This window comes from Amblyomma mixtum, chromosome 1 (genome assembly GCF_055824585.1).
Source record: "Amblyomma mixtum isolate Tamu chromosome 1, ASM5582458v1, whole genome shotgun sequence".
Taxonomy (NCBI): Eukaryota; Metazoa; Arthropoda; class Arachnida; order Ixodida; family Ixodidae; genus Amblyomma; species Amblyomma mixtum.
Genome location: NC_143012.1, coordinates 268,368,779 through 268,376,474, shown reverse-complemented (window position 1 = coordinate 268,376,474; position 7,696 = coordinate 268,368,779). Strand labels below are relative to the sequence as shown.

The 7,696-nt window shown below is 47.4% G+C and overlaps 1 protein-coding gene across 1 annotated transcript; it reads right to left on the bottom strand.

Annotated features, from left to right (window-relative positions):
• Positions 1 to 5,411: 5,411 nt before the first annotated feature.
• Positions 5,412 to 6,751, bottom strand: LOC149371656 (uncharacterized). The gene is made up of 2 exons (XM_089585220.1): positions 6,535 to 6,751; positions 5,412 to 5,721 (listed from the first exon to the last, which is right to left on the bottom strand). Exons 1-2 carry the CDS (start codon positions 6,714 to 6,716, stop codon positions 5,547 to 5,549), a joined length of 357 nt encoding a protein of 118 aa, XP_089441346.1. The 5' UTR covers positions 6,717 to 6,751; the 3' UTR covers positions 5,412 to 5,546.
• Between the last annotated feature and the right edge of the window lie 945 nt (positions 6,752 to 7,696).

Genomic DNA, 7,696 nt, shown 5'->3' with positions numbered 1-7,696 from the left:
GTTGCTTTGATTCAGGATTCGATTCAGGAACACTTGAGTTGTCCCCATAGCATTGTCCTTGTTCGTCTTTCTTAATAATTCAAGAGTTTCCATTAAACTTTTTCCGAGCAAAACTCAGAATTTTACTGGCGCACGCTGTTCACGAAAATCAGCCATTACAAAAACGACATTCACACAAAACAGTCGTCACTCTAAAACTCTGCCTAAACTAGTCTGACCTCCTTCAACGACGGCACTCGGCTTACGTACTCTGGAATGTTCGTTCTATGCGCTCCTAGTGGCAAAACGCGGTACCACAGAAGCTTTTCCGACCAAAAAATGTATTCCGGTTTCTTTTGGGTACCCCCTCGTACTTTCATTTTTCGCAAGAGTTACCTAATACCCATGCATGAAGTCTGTAAAAAATAGTATATCGAAGATACGTTTGCAGCCACGAGTAAAGAGTACTAGCAGAATGACGTCACCGGAGTGACGAAAATCGCACCGCGCGGCTGGCGTGGCGCCGGGCTTTCCGAACACACCTGCCGCTCTTGTTATCTCCTTGTTCGTAACCGCAGTGCCGAGCTTTGCTATCTGCCGCTCCGATAGCGCGTAACTAGTGCTAATCTTTTTACTGGCAACTTTATTTTCAATACTTCCCAAGCTAGATATTAGGTAAGAATCTCGTTATGTTCACTTTTGTGTTGCTTTTGGTACAAACCTTATACTTCAAAATAATTTATTTCATTTTTCTAAATATATAGTATTGTCAAAAGTACGAAAGCATAATATTTTGACTTTTATGTTCTCGCCGTAGGCACTACAACTTCTTTCGAACGTTTTGCAGAAGACGAAGTCGATAATGATTCCGAACGCAGGGAGTGCACCGTATATCAGCAAAAAATACCTATTAAACATTGGAAACAATTTCGTTTCTCGCTTAAGCATCCGCCTCTCATGCAGGAAAGCCTGGGTTCGACCCCAGTAACACCGGGTAAACACCGTTTTCCAATGGGAGCAAGCTTTCTCCCGACCTACTGCTGGGCTTTCACGAAGATTAAAGTTTGGGAAAAGGTTCTTGGACCGTACCGTTGCTTCAACGGGCCGATGATTCGTCCCACCGTCGAACTAAAATTTCTCTTAGTTGGCGAAGCCCAGTTGTGGCCCTTTTTTTCTTACATCTGCCTGTTCAAGCTCACGGCGACGAAATTTGTAGGCGCAGACTCCTTTCTCACCAGATCCACCACGGAGTCTGGAGCACAAGGCAGGGAAACAACTTGCACCCAGATGAAGAAGCAGGTGGGTACGCCAGTCTAACAGCCCTACCCGGAGTTAAATATTCCGGCAGGCATCAGTATTTCGCACCACCCCAGTCCACGCTGGAATTCGCACTACTACAAAGTAACCGACCACTCATTGATTTTCATACTGTATTCTTTTTATGTGCACCGGCGATATAATTCAATACTTTATTAACGCTCAAGCTAATAACCATAGCATAGCTAATAGCACGCTTTACATGTTAATGATTACTTTTCGAGGCCTCTTTGTATTCACATCACTGTGTTTTAAGCAGTTCAGACGAGAAATTCCCACCGACAAAAAAGTCGGCAATGGATATTTTCATCATTATTTCATGATATTCGTGCAGCCAAGAAGAAACTTACGACTTCATTCAAGCGTTCCAAATCGGTCATGCGTGAGTGCAGCGCTACGTTTTTGCGAAAGGTGAAAAAATATAAAAATCTTATGGTTACTAAAGTAATAGCGATGAGAACGTTATCAGATGCGTCGTCATATAATTTCCAACACGCAAATTATTCCGCGGGTAATTGCACAGGCACAGGGAGTTGAGAATCATCGGTGCCGTTGTCCAGCACCTCGCGTTGGACATAGCGGCCGATGATGCGACCGAGGGGGGAGTTATTCTCCGGAAGTGCGCCCACAGAGTCGCTGCTGTCGTTCCATTGTCCTTGGGGCAGGTGAGTCTGGGGCACTCCCGCGTAGCTGACGGCCACTGGCGTCGCGGTCGTCTTGGCGTTAGGCACGGCAGCCATGGCGGCCGCACCGCCTCCTCCGACGCGGACTGCCCTGAGAAGCATTTCTCCTGGGTCGGTGAGCACGCCGTACCAGAAGACCACCACCACCAGGGCAGCGACTACGACGAGGCTTCCCGTGCAGACTGCGAAGAACAGCGTGCGGTTTGTGGCGGGCTCGGTTCCAGGTTCGGCCTGCGCGACTCCGACGGTGGACCTCACCGCAGCGGCCTCCAGATCCACGGACGTCGAGGACGCCATCGCTTGCGACGAATGCTGCGTGAGTTCAGCGCATGAACGCGCCTGCTGCAGCGAAGCTGTGTCTCTAGACATGTCGCTTTCTGCCGTGGCGGCGTCCATGACATCAGTAGCAGTGGCAGTCACCCTACTTCTTTCTCTTCGTAAGAGGAATTGCCGTAACGCTCGCCGGAAGTCGGGGCAATGCCGGGTTTTACCATATCTGATGATGATGATTATAATGTCTTAGCTATTGTGCTGTATTCCCTCCTAGCAAGCTTGGTTTAGATGGCGACTCAGAACAGAGCAGCAAAAAAAGGCTGGAGGGGATAGATAGATAGACCACCCGCCCCCAAGCATTGTCTTGCAGTGCTAGCACGGAAATGTACTCAGGAAAAACCTAATTTATATTTTCCACAGGACAACAGTGGTGACTGATGTACAGAAGTGAAGGGAGACAAAGTAAAAAATAAGTATTCAGTCATTTTTTTTTCGCTTATTCTTTTTCCGACAAGCCCATATCTCTACATGAACTATATAGTGACACGCGCGCAATGCACTTACATTGCTTGTAGTTGCAGTTTTCAAAACATTCCATTACGTTCCGGTGCAATACATGCTGCCGTGAGAATTGAATCTTGCAACCTTAACCAAAGCTACCACATCCGGGCTATGCACATATCAGTGCTTGTAGCAGAAGGCTGAAAAGATTGGCTAACTTTTTTTGCTTCAAATGATCCCTGTTGTGGCGTCAAGATAAACACAGTAGTGCGACAGAGCTCTCTGGCAGTTGGCGCGGCCTCTATGCAGAGGCAGGCCAAACGAAGAAACATCACAGCGAGGTAAACGAACAAGTTTATGTACGCTGTTTACAACTGCATTGTACAAGGGTTCTGCACTAGGTCCGACATCATTACAGTTCAAGACGGGGCTCACTCAGTGACGACCGACGTAAATCCACGCTCTGCATCGCTATCTACGCTCGCTTTCATACCCGCATTGGTATCCCAGCAGGCTGTCGGGCGCCGGCTGGATTTTCTGGCTCAACACTTTCCAGGATTGCCCCTGCCGTTCGCAGCTGCAGCAGGGCTCCTGCCCCGAGGCTGACTCAGAAGCGATGCTGCATTGCATCAGACGGATTCGCAGCGGTTCGCACCCACCCCGGGAATGTCTGGGCGTGTTGCCGACGTTCGCATAGTAACGAGATGAGATCGGACTGCGCCAGTTATCCCAGCCCCTGTTATCGGAAGGCAGCCAGCGGGGAGAGCTTTCGTAGTAAAACTTGTGATACAATGGGCCCAAACACAGCTTGTTTTACGGGGACGCTGCAATGCGTTCTGCTGTCGACGATGAGAAACATGCTGAAGATCTTCACCAAGATCAGAAAAAGACCTGTTGCAAATCTATTCCAGGCACTAAATGTTTGTTGAACGTGCCAGCACCGTTTGTGCACCCTGGGACGCTCTTATTGGGTTCTGTCGGCACTCAGTACTGAGAAGCTTGGCGGCTCAGGTGCGACGTGTGACGTCAGGGGTCTTGCAGTATACATGTGCCGCGTGCACTGACGGAAGGACTCCTGAGGGAACTCCGAGAAAATAAGCCTAGACAAGTGAATGCTGAATCAATCGCAAGGCGCCGACGAAAAGGGGCGCGAAAAAAAAAGATACGCATCGGGCCGGAAGATTCAACTTCCCGCAACATCGAACAAAATCCTAGTGTTGAATGACGTTGACCGGCCCATATAACGAAAGTTTTAAGCATAGAAACTTACATCAAAGAAAGTAGGTACTCCTGAAAATATGCCACTGGTGGTAGTCTCGACAAAGGCAGGCTGTGGATAGAGTCCGACGATGATGGTGATTGTCTGGTGCGGTTGTTAAACGATTCCTGTAATTTCATCGAAGGGGTGGAGGGCAGAAAGTCTGCGAGCGCTTGCCGGGCTGATTTACTGAAAAGTACCACAGGTCCTTTGCCGATGTCGCATTCTGATACCGACCTCAATGTGATGCTCTAAATTCAGGCAGCCAACTTCATCACAGGTTTGGTTTATTGGTTTATTGGGGTTTAACGTCCCAAAGCAACTCAGGCTATGAGGGATGCCGTAGTGAAGGGCTCCGGAAATTTCGACCACCTGGGGTTCTTTAACGTGCACTGACATTGCACAGTGCACGGGCCTCTAGAATTTCGCCTTCATCGAAATTCAGCCGCCGCGGCCGGGATCGAACCCGCGTCAATCGGGTCAGCAGCCGAGCGCCGTAACCACTGAGCCACCGCGGCGGGGTCCAACTTCATCACAGGTCTGAACGTGTGAACGTGTTTACTGCGTAGCAGCCCTTATACTGATTTTTAAGGCAAAACTTGATTTGTACAACAAATAAAACTCATATTAGACAGATGGACCAACAACAGCAGCTGTTCACTTGCCAAGTTCATCGTAACGGTGCAAAGGACACGACCTTCGACAAGCGTCATGTGTTGCCTGGGCATATAGAGAGAGACCTTGCCCCTAATAAAGTGTTTATTACTACTACGGGAGGCAGGTCCTGGTGCAATTGAAGGACTTGTGCTTTGACAATGTCAAATTATCCTCTGAACCAGCTAAAATGAACCGTTGCTTTTTTTAAGAAAGCCATCACGATATGTTGTCTCCTAGAGATGCTAAGGTTTCACTTATGCATTATAAATGTGCTTGTTTCTACTTGCATCAGATTATGGTTTTGGGTGGATAAACTTAGAAAGTTTTGAGGAAAAGGGGACTACAAATGGCACAGGACAGGGTGAATTGGAGACCAATGTGAGACGCCTATGTCTTGCACTGGACGAAATTGGGTTAAAGATGACAGCGTTAGTGAAGCGGTGCTTACTACCAAGGAAAATACGATGGTAATTTAGTTTCTCAGACATCAAATTTAAACATTGTTTCACCTCTGAAAGTAATCAGTAATAACAGTCTGACAGGTCAATAGCGCCAGGTTTACAAGAGATGAACCAACAAAACTCAAGTCCCAGTGGAGGTCGAGGCTTCTAGAATTTGCTGAGGGTTGCATGGTGACACCTCACGTTGTTTTGTTTTGCATTGTGCTCTACTAATGATGTTTAAACGCAAAATACAAAATTTCTGTCCAAACAGAGGACCAACCACTTTTCCATAACAAGAACAGGAGAAAAATGTAGTTTATACAGTACTTTAAGCACCATTCATCTCAATTCACATAATCTACTAAGCAAATAGGTCGAACAACACTTAAAGCATGTGTAACGAAGTTCGAGAGCGATGTGATGGGTCCGTGTCTTCTACGGTCTATGATGGACGCGTAGGTCCTCGTTAGGAAGAGAGGAAGTGCTGTCATGGGCGATGGTCTGGTCGCGTTGCTCGTTTCCAGAAGCAGGATGGCCGTAGTCGACCGTGTTACTGGCATTGTACGTAAGGAGAGCCTCTGAACGATAGGTACCTTCAAGGTAGAGCGTCCTGCGCCACAAGTAATAAACAAAAAGTATAATTTAGCATCCAAAGCGGCTTCATTTCAGCACGACATACACGAGTGAACGTTTACTACGTGAATGGTGTCTTACAGAAAATATAGACCAAGCACACAAATATACTATAGAAAATATGGACCGAGCACACAAATTCGTCACACTAAATGCAAAGCATTAGTAGACACCCGTTCGCTCCCAGGCATTAGCAGTCACAACGACCCTGGCCCTGAAGCTAGAGGTATAATAATATGTCAAGACCTCTGAGGGCCCGAACTTCTAGCATTCTAGTGCTGGCTGAACAAGCATTGCGAACGTAAATGCTTGTTCAGCCAGCACTAGGATGCTAGAAGTTCGGGCCCTCAGAGGTCTTGACATATTATTATACCTCTAGCTTCAGGGCCAGGGTCGTAATGCTTCTCGCACAAGAAAACAAGATACAAAAATCTTCTAACGAGAAAAATAATCAGTAGGTAATACAAACATTGTCCAAGGATTCTGCAAGAGATTGTGTATGGTGAATAATCTCACTCATAGCCCTTGGTCTGCTTCATGTGCCTGCCCAAAGTATCAATAAATTGGCCCTGTCTGATGTTTGGAGTACAATTACAATTGAAATTTTTCTCCTGTGCGTCTCGCAGTCATTTCATCCTTGGTCCACATTCGCTATCACTCAGTTTCATTTTTGCGCACCAGTGAACTAACTAAGCCCAAGAAGTCTTACTCAACGTACGAAGCTGAACTTAAACCATGGTCGTAGTGGTGGTGATATGTTCTTTAGGAGGACGATGGACAGGGTGAGTACCTGTGGAAGATGTTGGTCTTGTAGACTATCAGTGTGCCCGTCCAGCCGACGAAGAATGCCACCACAGAACCGAAGAGGACGGCGCAGGGGAGCAGCAGAGGCATGGTCTGCGCCACGCTCTCCGACCCGCTGGACACAACAGTGGCATCCACAGGAACTCGTAGCTGCGTCCTCGCCGCCATTACTGGTTTCTTCTTCTTCCCCTACAGTCCGCCTCTAACGCTAATTGCTGCGGAAAGAGGAAATAGTGTTATTCCAGCACAAAAAGGAGGTAAAAGCGAATTTAACGTCACTGATAGCCGAGTTACTCTTTCACTGAAAGCCATAGCCTTGAGCACCAGCCTGTAAACTGTGTAAACGTCCTGAAGTTGTTTTTGTTGGCCACAAAAGGACAAATGAGCAACTTTCATTCACGCAACTGACCGAACTCAACTTAACTTCTTTCTTTTCTTCCACTTCCTTTACCCTTTACCCCCCTTTGTGTAGGGAAGCTAAATTGGCATTGCTTGATGAACCACACCGCATTTCAGTGCTTCTCTCCCTTCCTTCATTCACTGAATACTACACTAGGGGATGGCTTTCTGTGGCTATGCAGTGGAAGCTACGAGCGCACGCCGATAGCTCACAGACCTGTGTATATAGCTCGTGTGTGCGACCCTATCTTTTAACTCTCCTCTATCTGCACGGGGCAGCGGAGGTGGCTTGGCTCGAGCCAGTAGGCAGGCCCGTGCAATTTCCTTTGCATCCTTCTCTCAGTCGCAACAACAACAACAACGAACAGCGCGCTTGTGGAAGCCGGAGTCTCAGACTCGTAGCTTCTACTCCATAGCCAAAGAAAGCTGTCCCCTACAATAAACCTCATTAACAGCGTTCGGCACGCGTAGCCGGCGCTCCCCGCAGCATTCTGGTCCTTTGAGCCAAATTTCGCAGCTATGTGACTTTTCGTTCCAGTGAAAATGAATTACTAGACTTCTCATTTCGTGGCATCAGTGCCACGAAATCAGAAGTCTAGTAATTCATCCAATGTGCGACGTCACTGGATGCAAGGCTGTAGATATTCGCTTTGCGTTTGCTGAAGCAGGAAAATTCCGAGTTTGCTTTCGGCAAATTCAGACAAATAATGACCCAAGCTGTCACTTACAGTCGCCAATTTTACCAGTCC

What these genes read in the sequence shown, in the direction of transcription:
- LOC149371656 (XM_089585220.1), bottom strand. Translation starts at nt 6,716, where the DNA reads ATGGCGGCGAGGACGCAGCTACGAGTTCCTGTGGATGCCACTGTTGTG. An exon ending in AAGACCAACATCTTCCACAG is followed by an intron (nt 5,722 to 6,534) that starts GTACTCACCCTG and finishes CTTGTGGCGCAG; the next exon opens with GACGCTCTACCTTGAAGGTA.